At 51.7% G+C, this 18,547-nt stretch overlaps 2 protein-coding genes across 2 annotated transcripts; both read right to left on the bottom strand.

Annotated features, from left to right (window-relative positions):
• Positions 1-2,378: 2,378 nt before the first annotated feature.
• LOC141057170 (histone H1.5-like) lies at positions 2,379-4,535 on the bottom strand. Its single transcript, XM_073553710.1, has one exon. The coding sequence runs from the start codon at positions 4,477-4,479 to the stop codon at positions 3,862-3,864; it is 618 nt and encodes a 205-aa protein (XP_073409811.1). The 5' UTR covers positions 4,480-4,535; the 3' UTR covers positions 2,379-3,861.
• LOC141057014 (histone H3) lies at positions 2,432-2,842 on the bottom strand. Its single transcript, XM_073553486.1, has one exon. The coding sequence runs from the start codon at positions 2,840-2,842 to the stop codon at positions 2,432-2,434; it is 411 nt and encodes a 136-aa protein (XP_073409587.1).
• Positions 4,536-18,547: the final 14,012 nt, after the last annotated feature.

Genomic DNA, 18,547 nt, shown 5'->3' on the forward strand with positions numbered 1-18,547 from the left:
CATGGACTGGAGCTACAGCCGGCAGCGGTCTCCTGTGCTCGGGCTGATGGATGAAGCCGCTCCCTCCCCGCAGCCGGACATTAGCGGCTCGTTCCCCTCATGACGGGGAGGTTTCTGGTGTCTTATCCTATTTATCAGTAGTCGGAGCCAGAAGAGAGAACAGAGTCCGCACCCCGAATGTACAGCGCCGTCATCCGAGCCTGGCGGACCATAGCGAGGACTGGAGATGAGGCGGCTCCGGAGCCTGTGTATTTCTGAGTGCGGAGAGCGCCATCCCTCCAGAGGAGAAAAAGTCTCGCATACAAGATAACTGCATAAATGTGGTTGGTGAGATAATGAGCAGCGGCCACCGTTCTGGGGATTGAGGGGTTAATACAATCTCACTTTACCACATGATCTGCAGGTATAATGGCCGCTTACTCCTGACAGTGATTGGGAAATGATGTCTCTTCCACAAGCAGAGAACAGTCACTGAAGGGTTAATGATCGAGGGCCGAGAGCACGACTGAGCGGGAGATTCAAACCATCAAACGGTTATAAAGCTCCGCCCACAGGAACCGACCAATCGATAGACGTGCTTCCTCCTCCGTTTAACTCCTTATTGCCCTTCTACCTGCTGCTCCTCATGTACACGTGTTCTCCCGGCAGCGCTCAGCACATCGGGCTCCTCCTGGTAGAACATGTGCGGATTGTATCATCCGATCTGTGCTAGATGCGGCCTCCTGTGATCAGTGCGGACCCCACACGGAGACGCCCAGATATAACGTTACCGGGTCTCCGTGTGGGGTCCGCTCCGATCACTGCTGGAAGTGGAGTTGAGACTGATCAGCCCTGGAGCTGCAGGCAATGTATACACACCCCGTACGGTGCTGCACATCCTCCATACCACCTACTGGGTGGTATACAGCACTACAAAGCCTACGTGTGCTGTATACTCCCCATCTAGTGCTGCAGACACAAATCCGAGAGCATCTGTTCTATATAAGCCTGAATCATGGAATGTTCCAGCTCAGTGCAAGATTCATTAAATCCTCCCAGACGGATGTCTGTCCAGCCTCTGTTTGAAGACTTCCATTGAAGGAGAACTCAACACCTCCAGTGGCAGCCTGTTCCACTTATTGATCATCCTCACTGTCAAAAAGTTCTCTTTAATATCTAATCCGTGTCTCCTCCCATTCAGAATCATCTACAGAATACCCCCATATAGTGCTGTAAACCCCAAATAGCTATTGTATGTATAGGCTCACATAGTGCTGGATACCCTCCATATAGTGACATGAGCATAAGGTAGTGCTGATACCTACATATTGCTGAATACTCTGCACAAAGTGCTGTGGGCCCTCCATATTGTTCTATATAACATCATATGTGGCTGTATACCCCCATATAGTGCTGTAAGCTGCCAAATACTGTTGTATACGGACACATTGTGCAGTATACCCTTCAAGTAGTATTATATATCTCCATATAGTGCTGATAATCCAACATATAGTATTTTATAGTTGAATATCCTGTATCCATACAGTGCTGTATACTCCCCATATATTCGTGCACACCCTCATGTATTATGGATTCACGGCAAGGCCTGCCCTGCTACCAAGTCATATGCACCCCAATAACTCCAATCCCCCCTTGGAATAAAATATAGAGGGCCTTTTAAAAAATGTCTCATTAAAAAAAGAACCAGATCTCCTAGACTTGTAATGCCCATACACTAAGTGTGTTGGCTGGCAAACATGTTGCCCTGTGGGTTACACCTCAACCTTTTCCATAACCAGTATTTTACGCCCAGCAAAACCACCCACCCTTGTTCGTGTGAGGACTCCTGGAGTGGACCCTCTGGGCCATGATTCCAACCCACCCTGGGCGAGCTGACCTGGTAAGGACCACCCAGGGATACAGGAAGCATCAGAACGCCCTGGGAAATAAAGTACCATGACTGCTGGAACCAGGTGGCAGGCTCGAAGGAGGCACAAGAGACAGTGTTTAGCAGGATGAAGTGGTGGATGATATAGTAACTGACCCAAGCTAGCAGGAGGACATGCAAAGTGAGGACAGCAGCATAGGGGGAGGGAGGCATAGCGCCCCAACAGCCAGGAAGAAGCAGTGTGGTTGCCGCAGACAGAAGGCCGGCGACTATTAACAGTAACACCAACATGATGGAAGTTGCCTGTCCATCTGTTAGGCCTTCTCAAGTCTAGTTGTTTTTTAATACTCTGCCCATAACCCCAAAAAAGGTCATTTGCACCACCTGCCATGCCAGCATCAGCAGGGGTAGCAAAACTACCAGCCTCACCACCACGAGCATGATCAGGACCATGGTTGGTAGCAAAGCCGGCAGTATTAAAGGTCAGGAATTCGCTCTTCTTGAGGGAGGATTGGGTGGCTCTGAAAAGAGCCTTTGTGTTGCAGTCAGGTGGGCAGGACAGATCTAAGCTCTCTCCCCACGGATCCGGCGGGCCAGCTGGATATCTTTGGGCATGATGGTGACCCTCTTAGCGTGGATCGCGCACAAATTTGTGTCCTCAAACAGCCCCACCAGATAAGCCTCGCTGGCCTCCTGCAGGGCCATGACAGCGGAGCTCTGGAAGCGGAGATCAGTCTTGAAGTCCTGGGCGATTTCTCTCACCAGGCGCTGGAAGGGAAGCTTACGGATCAGCAGCTCGGTGGACTTCTGGTAGCGGCGGATCTCACGGAGAGCAACTGTCCCTGGCCGGTATCTGTGCGGCTTCTTCACTCCGCCAGTGGCGGGAGCGCTTTTCCTGGCGGCTTTAGTGGCCAGCTGCTTGCGGGGCGCTTTCCCTCCGGTGGATTTCCGAGCAGTCTGCTTAGTTCTGGCCATAGCTCTGTATAGAAGAGAACAGAAGTGATGAGAGGAGCAGAGTGAGCGGCTATTTATACTCCTCTGCCCCTATTCACGCTTCATGAGGACACGTCCCCTGCATTCCATTGGTTATTTTGTAGAATGTGAGCAGCGAATAGCGTTTGATGTCCGCGACCAATCACTGTACAGAGAAGGCTCAACCTGACTCACAGTTCAGCTATCACCCACTGCTCTGATACACAGGGTCACATCCAATCTCCAGGCGGCTTCTACAGCGGAAGCTCCGATTCTATATTCCCAGTACCCAGAGCGGTACAGCAGCTCCTCTATAATCAGTCACTGACGCTCCAACTCTCACATCGGAGTTATAACCTCACACCACTCTTACTAAGATGTGGGTTACAGGTGGTGATAATTAGGATGATGGAAGTAACGTGATTTCTGCTGCACATCGGCCCCTTCCCTCCATTACACAGAACTGTCACCTGAAGGCACCGATCATACAGCTCTGCGGGGAGGAGGTGGAGGCACTGATCATACAGCTCTGCGGGGACAGGGTGGTGGCACTGATCATACAGCTCTGCGGGGAGGAGGTGGAGGCACTGATCATACAGCTCTGCGGGGACAGGGTGGTGGCACTGATCATACAGCTCTGCGGGGAGGAGGTGGAGGCACTGATCATACAGCTCTGCGGGGAGGAGGTGGAGGCACTGATCATACAGCTCTGCGGGGACAGGGTGGTGGCACTGATCATACAGCTCTACGAGGACAGGGTGGTGGCTCAGATCATACAGCTCTGCGGGGACAGGGTGGTGGCACCGATCATACAGCTCTGCGGGGACAGGGTGGTGGCACTGATCATACAGCTCTACGAGGACAGGGTGGTGGCACCGATCATACAGCTCTGCGGGGACAGGGTGGTGGCACTGATCATACAGCTCTACGAGGACAGGGTGGTGGCACCGATCATACAGCTCTGCGGGGACAGGGTGGTGGCTCTGAAAAGAGCCTTTGTGTAAAATAACTGGGTCCGCAACTTATTTCTTGGCCGCGGGCTTCTTGGCTTTCTTAGCCGGACTCTTGGCAGCTTTAGGTTTGGCCGCCTTTTTAGCCGGACTCTTCGTCGCCTTCTTAGGCTTGGGAGCGGCTTTCGACTTCTTGGGGCTCTTGGCCGCTTTCTTGGCAGCTGCGGGCTTCTTGGCCTTTTTCGGGCTCTTCTTGGCCGTGGTCAGAGCCTTCTTGGGCTTCTTCGGAGATTTGGCGGCTTTCTTAGCAGCAACGGGTTTCTTGGGCTTGGCTGCTGACTTCTTGGCCACTTTAGTCTCCTGCTTCTTGTTGAGTTTGAAGGACCCGGAGGCGCCGCTGCCCTTCACCTGGAGGAGGGTGCCCTTGGTGACCAGAGACCTGACGGCCAGCTTCAGGCGGCTGTTGTTCTTCTCTACATCGTACCCTCCGGCAGACAGCGCCTTCTTCAGGGCGGCCAGAGACACCCCACTGCGCTCCTTAGAGGCTGACACGGCTTTCACGATCAGCTCGGAGACGCCAGGACCGGAGGATTTCTTGCTGCTCTTGGCGGCGGATTTCTTTGGCTGCTTCTTGGACTTGGCAGCCGGTTCTGCGGGAGGGGGAGCGGCGGCTGGCGCGGTCTCTGCCATCCTGTGCTACGGAGCCAAAACACAAAAATCTCCCGATAGGAAAACACTAAGGCCGGAGCTGGAGGAGTCTGTTATATGTACAGGCTTACTGTGCACTGATTGGCTGCTGAGCTACACCGTCCTGAGCATCTATTGGCTGACACTGCATACATGCCCCGCCTCTTCCCAGCTGAGAACGAGTGAAGCTCCGCTCTCCCCTTGTGCTTCCCTGCCCGGAATAAAAGCCCTTTACCGGCTGACACCGGACAGCAGAGCGCGCTTCCTCCGCCGCTTCTTCTTCGCCATCTTCTCCACCGACCGTCTGTAGCTGTCACTAGCAGAGACGCCGGGGAAGAGCGGAGAGGAGGTCCCGGGATCATCGCCGTCGTCCTCCAGATCTGCACATCGCTGTGTATCCGGGAAGATACATCTGCTGGGGGAACTCGTTCCTCCTGTTCCCGGCTCCTGTCACCATCACAGGGATCTTTACTACAATGTCTATCGTACAGGACGCTGATTGTACGATGTGGGGACGACCTGGAGCTGCTGAGAGCCCAGAAGGGTAACACAGGCGATGGCTCCGCTGACTGCCGCCTCCCTGACCTGTGACCTCCCTGTACCCCGTATGTGCGGAGTATTGGGGGTGACAGATGCTCCACATCAGGAGATGATCCACATCGGCGGCTGATTGCAATGACCTGCTAAAATCTGGTCTCACCCATTGTGGAGCTGTGACCGCTGAGGCCTGTAATGGTGGAAGAGAACTGATAAGGGGCAGCTTCATAATGCGACTCACTCCCCAACCAGACGCATCTCCGGGGAGAAAACTGTGAGATATTCCTGGATTTATGTGACCCAACTATTGTGCAAAAGGGGAATATTGGGAGAAAAGAGGAGACACAAAATGCAATTTCTACACACAGAGCACAGCTGTATAGGGATGAGGTGGTGGCACTGATCATAAAGCTCTGCAGGGATGATGTGGTGGCACTGATGATACAGGTGTGCAGGGACGAGGTGGTGGCACTGATCATACAGCTCTGCAGGGACGAGGTGGTGGCACTGATCATACAGCTCTGCAGGGATGAGGTTGTGGCACTGATCATACAGCTCTGCAGGGATGAGGTTGTGGCACTGATCATACAGCTCTGCGGCGACAAGGTGGTGGTACTGATCATACAGCTCTGCAGAGAGGAGGTGGTGGCACTGATCATACAGCTCTGAAGGGAATGTGTGGTGGCACTGATCATAAAGTTCTGCAGTGACGAGTTGGTAGCACTAATCATACTGCTTTTCAGGGAGGAGGTGGTGGCACTGATCATACAGCTCTGCAGGAATGAGGAGGTGGCACTGATCATACAGCTCTGCGGGGACAAGGTGGTGACACTGATAATACACCTCTGCGGCGACAAGGTGGTGGCACTGATCATACAGCTCTGCGGGGACAAGGTGTTGGTACTGATCATACAGCTCTGCAAGGACCAGGTGGTGGCACTTATCATACAGCTCTGCAGAGAGGAGGTGGTGGCACTGATCATACACCTCTGCGGCGACAAGGTGTTGGTACTGATCATACAGCTCTGCAAGGACCAGGTGGTGGCACTTATCATACAGCTCTGCAGAGAGGAGGTGGTGGCACTGATCATGCAGCTCTGCTCGGACAATGTGGTGGCACTTATGTTACAGCTTTGCGGGGACAAGGTGGTGGCAGTGATAATACAGCTCTACAAGGATGAGGTGGTGGTGCTAATCATACAGCTCTGCAGGGAGGAGGTGGTGGCACTGATCATACAGCTCTACGGGGACAAGATGGTGGCACTGATCATAAAGCTCTGAGGGGATGACGTGGTGGCACTGATCAAATAGCTCTGCAGGGATTCGGTGGTGGCACTGATCGTACAGCTCTGCAAGGAGTTGGCGGTGGCACTGATCATACAACTTTGCGGCGACAAGGTGGTGGCACTGATCATACAGGTCTGCAGGTAAAAGGTGGTGGCACTGAACATACAGCTCAGCGCGGACAAGATGGTAGCACTGATCAGACAGCTCTACATGGAGGAGGTTGTGGCACTGAACATACTGGTTTGCAGGGATGAGGTAGTGGCACTGATCATACAGCTGTGCCTGGATGAGGTGGTTGCACTGATCATACAGCTCTGCAGGGAAAAGTTGGTGACACTGATCATACACCTCTGCAGCAACAAGGTGGTGGTACTGATCATACAGCTCTGCGGGGACAAGATGGTGGCACTGATCATAAAGCTCTGCAGGGATGATGTGGTGGCACTGATCATACAGGTCTGCAGGGATGAGGTGGTAGCACTCATCATACATCTCTGCAGGGACGAGGTGGTGGCACTGGTCAAATAGCTCTGCAGGGATTAGGTGGTGGCACTGATCTTACAGCTCTGCAAGGAGTAGGCAGTGGCACTGATCATACAGCTCTGCGGGGACTAGGTGGTGGTACTGATCATACAGCTCTGTGCTGACCAACTGATGGCACTGATCATACAGCTTTGCGGTGACAATGTGGTGGCACTGATTATACAGTTCTGCGGCGACAACGTGGTAGTACTGATCATACAGCTCTGCATGGAAAGGTGGTGGCACTCCACAAGCAGCTCTGCAGGGAAACGGTGGTGGCACTGAACATACAGCTCAGCGCGGACAAGGTGGTGGCACTGATCAGACAGCTCTACAGGGAGGAGGTGTTGGCACTGTACATACTTGCTTGCAGGGATGAGGTAGTGGCACTGATCATACACCTCTGCAGGGATGAGGTGATGGCACTGAAGATACAGCTCTGCAGGGATGAGGTGGTTGCACTGATCATAAGGCTCTGCAGGTACAAGGTTGTGTCACTGATCTTAAAGCTCTGCAGGGATGAGGTGGTGGCACTGATCATACAGTTCTGCGGGGATCAGGTGGTGGCACTGATCATACAGCTCTGTGTGGATAAGATGGTGGCAATGATAATACAGCTCTGCAGGGAGGAGTTGGTGGCACTGATCATACAGCTCTGCAAGGATGAGGTGTTGGAACTGATCATACAGCTTTGCGGGGACAATGTGGTTGCACTGATTATAAATCTCTTTAGGGATAAGTTGGAGGCACTGATCATGCGGTTCTGCAAGGATGAGGTTGTGGCACTGATCATACAGCTGTGCGGGGACAAGGTGGTGGTACTGATCATACAGCTCTGCAGGGAGGAGGTGGTGGCGCTGAACATACAGCTCTGCAGGGAAAAGGTGGTGGCACTGAACATACAGCTCAGCTTGGACAAGGTGGTGGTACTGATCAGACAGCTCTACAGGGAGGAGGTGGTTGCACTGATCATACACCTCTGTGGGGAGGAGGCGGTGGCACTGATCATAAGGCTCTGTAGGGACAAGGTTGTGTCACTGATCTTACAGCTCTGCAGGGATGAGGTGGTGCACTGATCATACAGTTCTGCGGGGAGGAGGTAGTGGCACTGATCACACAGATCTGCAGGGAGTAGGTGGTGGCACTGATCATACAGCTCTGTGTGGATAAAATGGTGGCACTGATCATACAGCTCTGCAGGGAGGAGTTGGTGGCACTGATCATACAGCTCTGCAGGGAAGAGGTGGTGACACTGATCATAAAGCTCTGCAAGGATGATGTGTTGGCACTGATCATACAGTTTTGCGGGGACAATGTGGTTGCATTGATTATATATCTCTTTAGGGATAAGTTGGAGGCACTGATCATGCGGTTCTGCAGAGATGAGGTTGTGGCACTGATCATACAGCTCTGCAGGGATGAGGTGGTGGCACTGATCATACAGCTCTGCAGGGAGGAGGTGGTGGCACTGATCATACAGCTCAGCAGGGAGGAGTTGGTGGCACTGATCATACAGCTCTGCAGGGAAGAGGTGGTGACACTGATCATACAATTCTGCAAGGATGAGGTGTTGGCACTGATCATACAGCTTTGCGGGGACAATGTGGTTGCACTGATTATATATCTATTTAGGGATAAGTTGGAGGCACTGATCATGCGGTTCTGCAGGCATGAGGTTGTGGCACTGATCATACAGCTCTGCGGGGATAAGGTGGTGACACTGATCATTCACCTCTGCGGCGACAAGGTGGTGGTACTGATCATACAGCTCTGCAGGGAGGAGGTGGTGGCACTGATCACACAGCTCTGAAGGGAATAGGTGGTGGCACTGATCATACAGTTCTGCAGTGACGAGGTGGTGGCACTAATCATACATCTTTGCAGGGATGAGGTAGTGGCACAGATCATACAGCCCTGCAGGGACGAGGTAGTGGCACTGATCTTACAGCTCTGCTGGGACAAGGTGGTGACACTGATCATACACCTCTGTGGCGACAAGTTGGTGGTACTGATCATAGAGCTCTGCAAGGGCCAGGTGGTGGCACTGATCATAAAGCTCTGCAGGGAAAAGTTGGTGGCACTAATCATACAGCTCTGTAGGGACGAGGTGTTGGCACTTATCATACAGCCGTGCACAGACAAGGTGGTTGCACTGATCATACATCGTTACGGGGACAATGTGGTTGCACTGATTATACATCTCTTTAGGGATAAGTTGGAGGCACTGATCATCCATTTCTGCAGGGATGAGGTTGTGGCACTGATCATACAGCTCTGCAGGGATGAGGCAGTGGCAGTAATCATACAGCTCTGCAGGGGCGAGGTGGTGGCACTGATCATACTTCTTTGTGGTGACTAGGTGGTGGTACAGATCATACAGGTCTGCAGGGATGTGTTGGCAGTACTGGTCATACTGCTCTGCAGGGAATAGATGGTGGCACTGATCATACAGTTCTGATGATATTGGAGACTGCGGACAGACAGTCACTGGCGTTCTGTATTACAGAGGGGTAAGGTCAGGGGAAGACGTATACAGTTGTGTGTCATCAGCATAAAGATGGTACCGAAAGCCAAATTTGCTGATGGTCTGTCCAATTGGGGCTGTATAGAGAGAGAAGAGATGGGGGCCAAGGACTGAGCCCTGAGGTACCCAGACAGCAAGAGGAAGAGGAAATGAAGTGGAGCCAGAGAACAAAACACTGAAGAACTCTGCAGGGACGAGGTGGTGGCACCGATCATACAGGTCAGCAGGGACGAGGTGGTGGCACTCATTATAGAACTCTGCAGGGATGAAGTGGTGGCACTGATCATACAGCTCTGCGGGGGAGGAGGAGGTGGCACTGATCATACAGGCCAAAAATGGGGGACGGGGTATAGCATGCAGATGGAGAGCACATTGATGCTGGAAAGAGCCTTTGTGTGGCAGTCAGGTGAGCAGGACAGATCTAAGCTCTCTCCCCACGGATCCAGCGGGCTAGCTGGATATCTTTGGGCATGATGGTGACCCTCTTAGCGTGGATCGCGCACAGATTTGTGTCCTCAAACAGCCAAGATGGTGAACTGATCATACAGCTCTGTAGTGACGAGGTGGTGGCACTGATCATGCAGTTCTGCAGGGATGAGGTTGTGGCACTGATCATACAGCTCGGCAGGGATGAGGTAGTGGCACAAATCATACAGCTCTGCAGGGAGGAGAGGAGGTAGTGGCACAGATCATACAGCCCTGCAGGGATGAGGTGGTGGCACTGATCATACACCTCTGCGGCGACAAGGTGGTGGCACGGATCCTACAGCTCTGCGAGGACCAGGTGGTGGCACTGATCGTAAAGCTCTGCAGAGGTGGTGGTGGCACTGATTAGACAGCTTTGCAGGGAGTAGGTGGTGGCACTGATCATACAGCTCTGCGGGGACAAAGTGGTGGCACTTATGTTACAGCTTTGCGGGGAAAAGGTTGTGGCACTGATCATACAGCTCTGCAGGGAGGAGTTGGTGGCACTGATCATACAGCTCTGTGCTGACCAACTGGTGGCACTGATCATGCAACTTTGCGGTGACAAGGTGATGGCACTGATTATACAGTTCTGCGGTGACAAGGTGCTGGCACTGTTCATACAGGTCTGAAGGGAAAAGGAGGTGACACTGAACATACAGCTCAGCGCGGACAAGGTGGTGGCACTGATTATACAGTTCTGCGGTGACAAGGTGGTGGCACTGATCAAACAGCTCTGCAGGGATTAGGTGGTGGCACTGATTATACAGCTCTGTGCTGACCAACTGGTGGCACTGATCATGCAACTTTGCGGTGACAAGGTGATGGCACTGATTATACAGTTCTGCGGTGACAAGGTGGTGGCACTGATCATACAGGTCTGCAGGGAAAAGGTGGTGGCACTGAACATACAGCTCAGCACGGACAAGGTGGTGGCACTGATCAGACAGCTCTACAGGGAGGAGGTTTTGGCACTGAACATCCTGGTTTGCAGGGATAAGGTAGTGGCTCTGATCATACAGCTCTGCAGGTATGAGGTGGTGGCACTGAAGATTCAGCTCTGCAGGGATGAGGTGGTTGCAATGATCATACAGCTCTGTGGGGACAAGGTTGTGTCACTGATCTTACAGATCGGCAGGGAGTATGTGGTGGCATTGATCATTCAGCTCTGTGTGGATAAGATGGTGGCACTGATAATGCAGCTCTGCAGGGAAGAGGTGGTGACACTGATCATACAGCTCTGCAAGGACGAGGTGTTGGCACTGATCATACAGCTTTGCGGGGACAATGTGGTTGCACTGATTATACATCTCTTTAGGGATAAGTTGGAGGCACTGATCATGCAGTTATGCAGGGATGAGGTTGTGGCACTGATCATACAGCTCTGCAAGGACGAGGTGTTGGCACTGATCATACAGCTTTGCGGGGACAATGTGGTTGCACTGATTATACTTCTCTTTAGGGATAAGTTGGAGGCACTGATCATGCAGTTATGCAGGGATGAGGTTGTGGCACTGATCATACAGCTCTGCAGGTATGAGTTAGTGGCACTGATCATACAGCTCTGAAGGGATGAGGTAGTGGCACAGATCACACAGCTCTGCAGGGATGAGGATGTGGCACTGATCATACAGCTCTGCGGGGACAAGGTGGTGACACTGATAATATACCTCTGCGGCGACAAGGTGGTGGTACTGATCATACAGCTCTGCAGAGAGGAGGTGGTGGCACTGATCATACAGCTCTGAAGGGAATAGGTGGTGGCACTGATCATAAAGTTCTGCAGTGACGAGTTGGTGGCACTAATCATACTGCTTTGCAGGGAGGAGGTGGTGGCACTGATCATACAGCTTTGCGTGGACAAGGTGGTGGCACTGATCATATAGCTCTGAGGGGATGACGTGGTGGACTGATCAAATAGCTCTGCAGGGATTAGGTGGTGGCAATGATCATACAGCTCTGCAAGGAGTAGGCGGTGGCACTGATCTTACAGCTCTGTGCTGACCAACTGGTGGCACTGATCATACAACTTTGTGGTGACAAGGTGGTGGCACTGATTATACAGTTCTGCGGCTACAAGGTGGTGGCACTGATCATACAGCTCTGAAGTGACGAGGTTGTGGCAATGATCATGCAGTTCTGCAGGGATGATTCAGTAGCACAGATCATACAGCCCTGCAGGGATGAAAGGGTGGCACTGATCATAGAGCTCTGCAGGGAAAAGTTGGTGACACTGATCATACACCTTTGTGGCGACAAGGTGATGGTACTGATCATACAGCTCTGCAAGGACCAGGTGGTGGCACTGATCATAAAGCTCTGCAGGGATGAGGTGGTGGCACTGATCATACAGCTCTGCAGAGAGGAGGTGGCGGCACTGATCATACACCTCTGCGGGGACAAGGTGGTGACACTGATTATACACGTCTGTGGCGACGAGGTGCTGGTACTGATCATACAGCTCTGCAGGGAGGAGGTGGTGGCACTGATCATACACCTCTGCAGCAACAAGGTGGTGGTACTGATCATACAGCTCTGCGGGGACAAGATGGTGGCACTGATCATAAAGCTCTGCAGGGATGATGTGCTGGCACTGATCATACAGGTCTGCAGGGATGAGATAGTGGCTCAGATCATACAGCTCTACAGGGATGAGGAGGTGGCACTGATCATACACCTCTGCGGGGACAAGGTGGTGACACTGATTATACACGTCTGTGGCGACAAGGTGCTGGTACTGATCATACAGCTCTGCAGGGAGGAGGTGGTGGCACTGATCATACAGCTCTGAAGGGAATAGGTGGTGGCACTGATCATAAAGTTCTGCAGTGACGAGGTGGTGGCACTAATCATACTGCTTTGCAGGGAAGAGGTGGTGGCACAGATCATACAGCTCTGCAGAGAGGAGGTGGTGGCACTGATTATACAGCTTTGCAGGGAGGAGATGGTGGCACTGATCATACAGCTCTGCAGGGAGTAGGTGGTGGCACTGATCATACAGCTCTCCCGGGACAATTTGATGGCACTGATCATACAGCTCTGCTCGGACAAAGTGTTGGCACTTATGATACAGCTTTGTGGGGACAAGGTGGTGGCACTGATCATACAGCTCTGCAGTGACGAGGTCGTGGCACTGATCATGCAGTTCTGCAGGGATGATTCAGTAGCACAGATCATACAGCCCTGCAGGGATGAAGTGGTGGCACTGATCATACAGCTCTGCAGGGAAAAGTTGGTGACACTGATCATACACCTCTGTGGCGACAAGGTGGTGGTACTGATCATACAGCTCTGCAAGGACCAGGTGGTGGCACTGATTATAAAGCTCTGCAGGGATGAGGTGGTGGCACTGATCATACAGCTCTGCAGAGAGGAGGTGGTGGCACTGATTATACAGCTTTACAGGGAGGAGATGGTGGCACTGATCATACAGCTCTGTGTGGACAATTTGATGGCACTGATCATACAGCTCTGCTCGGACAAAGTAGTGGCACTTATGATACAGCTTTGCGGGGACAAGGTGGTGGCACTGAACATATAGCTCAGCGTGGACAAGGTGGTGGCTCTGATCTTAAAGCTCTACAAGGATTAGGTGGAGGTACTAATCATACAGCTCTGCAGGGAGGAGGTGGTGGCACTGATCATACAGCTCTGCGGGCACAAGATGGTGGCACTAATCATAAAGCTCTGCAGGGATGAGGTGGTGGCACTGATCATACAGCTTTGCGTGGACAAGGTGGTGGCACTGATCATGTAGCCCTGAGCGGAGGACGTGGTGGCACTGATCATACAGCTCTGCAAGGAAAAAATAACTCAAAGATGGATGGGAATGAGAAATCCCACAGGATAAAAAAGATGCTACATGAATGATAAAAATAATAACAATGATAATAATAAATGGCACAATTTTTATTTTTTTAAATAAAGATGCCTTTATTAAAATATTGACACAACAATTAAGTGCATTAAAAAAAAAAAATTATATATATATATATATATATATATATATATATTAGAGTATACAATCACATTAGCCAAAACCAATCCATATCAAAAAGGCTTAATTAATGAACCAGGTACAAAAATGCATATATATAGTGACACAAGGATAATTACATAAAAAGAAAATAAATTTATGTATAATGAATGTGCCCAAAGTGCAGAGGTGCAGCTGTGCAAAAAATTCAAATCGCACTAAGGCGTGTGCAACAAAACACAAAGTGTAAAATACCTGTAAGCCGATTGACTCTATGTGAGTTGTATAAGAACATGCCCCGACGGGCGTTTCGGAAATAAATCTCCTTCGTCAGGTGGATAGATACGCCTGCAAGGAGTAGGCGGTGGCACTGATCATACAGCTCTGCGGGGACTAGGTGGTGGCACTGATCATACAGCTTTGCGGTGGCAATGTGGTGGCACTGATTATACAGTCTGCGGCGACAAGGTGGTGACACGGATCATACAGCTCTGCATGGAAAGGTGGTGGCACTGAACAAACAGCTCTGCAGGGAAAAGGTGGTGGCACTGATGAGACAGCTCTACAGGGAGGAGGTGGTGGCACTGAACATACTTGATTGCCGGGATGAGGTAGTGGCACTGATTATACAGCTCTGCAGGGATGAGGTGGCGGCACTGAAGATACAGGTCTGCAGGGATGAGTTGGTTGCACTGATCATAAGGATCTGCAGGGACAAGGTTGTGTCACTGATCTTAAAGCTCTGCAGGGATGAGGTGGCACTGTTCATACAGTTCTGCAGGGAGGAGGTGGTGGCACTGATCATACAGCTCTGTGTGGATAAGATGGTGGCAATGATCATACAGCTCTGCAGGGAGGAGGTGGTGGCACTGATCATACAGCTCTGTGTGGATAAGATGGTGGCAATGATCATACAGCTCTACAGGGAGGAGGTGGTGGCACTGAACATACTTGTTTACAGGGATGAGGTAGTGGCACTGATCATACAGCTCTGCAGGGATGAGGTGGTGGCACTGACGATACAGCTCTGCAGGGATGAGGTGGTTGCACTGATCATAAAGCTCTTTGGGGAGGAGGCGGTGGCACTGATCATAAGGCTCTGCAGGGACAAGGTTGTGTCACTGATCTTACAGCTCTGCATGGATGAAGTGGTGGCACTGATCATACAGTTCTGCAGGGAGGAGGTGGTGGCACTGATCATACAGCTCTTCAGGGAGGAGGTGGTGGCACTGATCACACAGCTCTGCAGGGAGTAGGTTGTGGCACTGATAATACAGCTCTGTGTGGCTAAGATGGTGGCACTGATCATACAGCTCTGCAGGGAGGAGTTGGTGGCACTGATCATACAGCTCTGCAGGGAAGAGGAGGTGACACTTATCATACAGATCTGCAAGGATGAGGTGTTGGCACTGATCATACAGCTTTGCGGGGACAATGTGGTTGCACTGATCATACACCTCTGCGGTGACAAGGTGGTGGTACTGATCATACAGCTCTGCATGGAGAAGGTGGTGGCACTGATCATACAGTTCTGCAGTGACGATTTGGTGGCACTAATGGTACAGCTCTGCAGGGATGAGGTAGTGGCACAGATCATACAGCTCTGCGGGGACAATGTGGTGACACTGATCATAGAGCCCTGCAAGGGCCAGGTGGTGGCACTGATCATAAAGATCTGCAGGGAAGAGTTGGTGGCACTGATCATACAGCTCTGCGGGGACAATGTGGTGACACTGATCATAGAGCCCTGCAAGGGCCAGGTGGTGGCACTGATCATAAAGATCTGCAGGGAAGAGTTGGTGGCACTGATCATACAGCTCTGCAGGGACGAGGTGTTGGCACTTATCATACAGCCTTGCGCAGACAAGGTGGTGGCACTGATCATACATCTTTACGGGGACAATGTGGTTATACTGATTATACATCTCTTTAGGGATAAGTTGGAGGCACTGATCATGTGGTTCTGCAAGGATGAGGTTGTGGCACTGATCATACAGCTCTGCAGAGAGGAGGTGGTGGCACTGATCATACAGCACTGTGTGGACAATTTGATAGCACTGATCATACATCTCTGCTCGGACAAAGTGGTGGCACTTATGATACAGCTTTGCGGGGACAAGGTGGTGGCACTGATCTTATAGCTTTGCAAGGATGAGGTGGAGGTACTAATCATACTGCTCTGCAGTGAAGAGGTGGTGGCACTGATTATACAGCTCAGCGCGGACAAGGTGGTGGCACTGATCAGACAGCTCTACAGGAAGGAGGTGGTGGCACTGAAAATACTTGTTTGCCGGGATGAGGTAGTGGCACTGATTATACAGCTCTGCAGGGGTGAGGTGGTGGCACTGAAGATACAGTTCTGCAAGGATGAGGTGGTTGCACTGATCATAAGTCTCTGCAGGGACAAGGTTGAGTCACTGATCTTAAAGCTCTGCAGGGATGAGGTGGTGGCACTGATCATACAGTTCTGCGGGGAGGAGGTGGTGGCATTGATCATACAGCTCTGCAGGGAGGAGGTGGTGGCACTGATCACACAGCTCTGCAGGGAGTAGGTGGTGGCACTGATCATACAGCTCTGTGTGGATAAGATGGTGGCAATGATCTTGCAGCTCTGCAGGGAGGAGTTGGTGGCACTGATCATACAGCTCTGCAAGGATGAGGTGTTGGCACTGATCATACAGCTTTGCGGGGACAATGTGGTTGCACTGATTATATATCTCTTTAGGGATAAGTTGGAGGCACTGATCATGCGGTTCTGCAGGGATGAGGTTGTGGCACTGATCATACAGCTCTACGGGGACAAGGTGGTGGTACTGATCATACAGCTCTGCAGGGAGGAGGTGGTGGCGCTGTACATACAGCACTGCAGGGAAAGGTGGTGGCACTGAACATACAGCTCAGCGTGGACAAAGTGGTGGTACTGATCAGACAGCTCTACAGGGAGGAGTTGGTGGCACTGAACATACAGCACTGCAGGGAAAGGTGGTCGCACTGAACATACAGCTCAGCACGGACATAGTGGTGGTACTGATCAGACAGCTCTACAGGGAGGAGGTGGTGGCACTGAACATACTTGTTTGCAGGGATGAGGTAGTGTCACTGATCTTACAGCTCTGCAGGGATGAGGTGGTGGCACTGAAGATACAGCTCTGCAGGGATGAGGTGGTTGCACTGATCATACAGCACTGTGGTGAGGAGGCGGTGGCACTGACCATAAGGCTCTGCAGGGACAAGGTTGTGTCACAGATCTTACAGCTCTGCAGGGATGAGGTGGTGGCACTAATTATACAGTTCAGCAGGGAGGAGGTAGTGGCACTGATCATACAGCTCTTCAGGGAGGAGGTGGTGGCACTGAAAACACAGCTCTGCAGGGAGAAGTTGGTGGCACTGATCATACAGCTCTGCAGGGAAGAGGTGGTGACACTGATCATACACCTCTGCGGCCACAAGGTGGTGGTACTGATCATACAGCTCTGCAGGGAGGAGGTGGTGGCACTGATCACACAGCTCTGAAGGGAATAGGTGGTGGCACTGATCATACAGTTCTGCAGTGACGAGGTGGTGGCACTAACCATACAGTTCTGAAGTGACGAGGTGGTGGCACTAATCATACAGCTATGCAGGGATGAGGTAGTGGCACAGATCGTACAGCTCTGCAGGGAAGAGGTGGTGACACTGATCATACAGTTTTGCAAGGATGAGGTGTGGCACTGATCATACAGCTTTGCGGGGACAATGTGGTTGCACTGATTATATATATATATCTTTAGGGATAAGTTGGAGGCACTGATCATGCGGTTCTGCAGGGATGAGGTTGTGGCACTGATCATACAGCTCTGCGGGGACAAGGTGGTGACACTGATCATACACCTCTGCGGCGACAAGGTGGTGGTACTGATCATACAGCTCAACAGGGAGGAGGTGGTGGCACTGATCATACAGTTCTGCAGTGATGAGGTGGTGGCACTAATCATACAGTTCTGCAGTGACGAGGTGGTGGCACAGATCATACAGCCCTGCAGGGACGAGGTGGTGGCACTGATCTTATAGCTCTGCGGGGACAAGGTGGTGACACTGATCATACACCTCTGCGGCGACATGGTGGTGGTACGGATCATACAGCTCTGCAGGGAGGAAATGGTGGCACTGATCATGCAGCTCTGCTCGGACAAAGTGGTGGCACTTATGTTACAGCTCAGCGTGAACAAGGTGGTGGCACTGATCTTAAAGCTCTACAAGGATGAGGTGATGGTTCTAATCATACAGCTTTGCAGGGAGGAGGTGGTGGCACTGATCATACAGCTCTGCGGGGACAAGATGGTGGCACTGATCATAAAGCTCTGCAGGGACGAGGTGGTGGCACTGATCATACAGCTTTGCGTGGACAAGGCGGTGGCACTGATCATATAGCTCTGAGGGGATGACGTGGTGGCACTGATCAAATAGCTCTGCAGGGATTAGGTGGTGGCAATGATCATACAGCTCTGCAAGGAGTAGGCGGTGGCACTGATCATACAGCTCTGCGGGTACTAGGTGGTGGTACTGATCATACTGCTCTGTGCTGACCAACTGGTGGCACTGATCATACAACTTTGTGGTGACAAGGTGGTGGCACTGATTATACAATTCTGCGGCTACAAGGTGGAGGCACTGATCACACAGGTCTGCAGGGAAAAGGTGGTGGCACTGAACATACAGCTCAGCACGGACAAGGTGGTGGCACTGATCAGACAGCTCTACAGGGAGGAGGTTGTGGCACT

Source organism: Dendrobates tinctorius, unplaced genomic scaffold (assembly GCF_039654945.1).
Source record: "Dendrobates tinctorius isolate UK_male_01 unplaced genomic scaffold, ASM3965494v1 ptg000202l, whole genome shotgun sequence".
Classification (NCBI taxonomy): Eukaryota; Metazoa; Chordata; class Amphibia; order Anura; family Dendrobatidae; genus Dendrobates; species Dendrobates tinctorius.